The sequence below is a fragment of the Trichinella spiralis genome, assembly GCF_000181795.1.
Source record: "Trichinella spiralis strain ISS 195 chromosome Unknown Scfld5809, whole genome shotgun sequence".
NCBI lineage: Eukaryota > Metazoa > Nematoda > Enoplea > Trichinellida > Trichinellidae > Trichinella > Trichinella spiralis.
Window position 1 is genome coordinate 1 of NW_003532748.1, and position 1,353 is coordinate 1,353.

General features: G+C 35.2%; 1 protein-coding gene across 1 annotated transcript; it reads left to right on the plus strand.

Moving 5' to 3' along the window:
• Positions 1 to 159: 159 nt before the first annotated feature.
• Positions 160 to 1,195, plus strand: Tsp_12556 (conserved hypothetical protein; the record flags this gene model as incomplete). Its single annotated transcript, XM_003366563.1, has 2 exons — positions 160 to 198; positions 928 to 1,195. Coding segments are annotated over 2 exons (307 nt in total), but the record flags the coding sequence as incomplete, so codon positions are not given.
• Between the last annotated feature and the right edge of the window lie 158 nt (positions 1,196 to 1,353).

Here is a 1,353-nt window from a genome sequence, read left to right on the forward strand (position 1 = left end):
CATTTCATTCTAATATAATTGGGCAAATTTCAGGTTTTTGGTTTACATTACACTGGTTTTAAACCTAAAAAAAGTTAACCAGTTTTTCATTTACATTTCCATCATATAAAAAGATTTAATTTATTCATTAATCTTATACTGATAATAATATATTTTTAGTTTAAAGCAGTTTTTTACGTTAAAGAATGTAATGTCAAAGTAGATTTCTACTTTAGAACAGTGTAATGCAAACAGTTAAAAGGGATGTAATATAGTAAACATTAAATAAGCATAATTTTATTTATTGATTGATTATTGGTGAATTAGATATTGTTTGAATATAAATTTTTTACTTATAAAATGTTAATTGGGGTCCCCTTTAATTAGGCAAGGGCAAAATTAAACTTGGTATAAATGAAATAAATAATTAGCTTAGGCAAGGTGCAACGAGTTTAATCTTTTTATAAATAGGAAGTAATCTTCTATAAATAGAATGTTATTAATCCGTAACATGTAGGAAAACAATGTATTAAATATGAGATTAATTTTAATATGCTAATTAGAAAGTTTAAAATGCAACGTAAATGCAACACTGTGTATTTTAATTTCTAATTAGGTTAAATAACGTCACTCGTAACAACATTTTTCAGCAGTGAGAGTTTTTTAATAAATGATTAACATACAATGTAAACACAAAAGTGGGTCATAATATTTTTTAATTAGGTATAATAACGTCACTCGTAACTACATATTTTAGCAGGGTTTTTTAATAGTTAATTAGAATGTTTTTAATGGAATGCAAAAAACAGCTACTTACAGTAGTCAGTTTCATTTGAAAAGATAAGTAGGCATAATACATTAAATCAATAATGATGAGTTGTAAATCATACGGTAAGTATGCAAACATGAGTTGGTTCTGCAGGACAGTACATTAATATTGAGTATCAGGTGTGACGGCAATTTGATGTGCATGAGGCGGCAAGGCTTAGTAGGCGAGACGATTCACATTTGCCTGGCAGCGCACGCCATCTGGTGCGGAAGCTACGTCTTCGGCGGATCAGAATGGCCATCTGGTCCGTCGAGGGTGGATCGGATGGATCCACCCAAGGTCATCTCGGCCAAAATCGTGAGGCCAGCACGTGGGCTAGGAGGCGATGATGCAGTGGGGGTCCCCGGGGCAGGAGGGCTGCGGGAGGCGCGTAGGCGGTCGGGCTGACCGAAAGGCAAGCCTCCACCTGAACCGAAAACTGTTTTTTATAACAAATTCAGCAAATAGTAGCAACCCTCCCCCACCGCTGACTAGACGAAAACGGCAACATCTCCTCCTACACATCATCGATATTATCGTGCAAAGCTGCAATCTACCCATCCCCT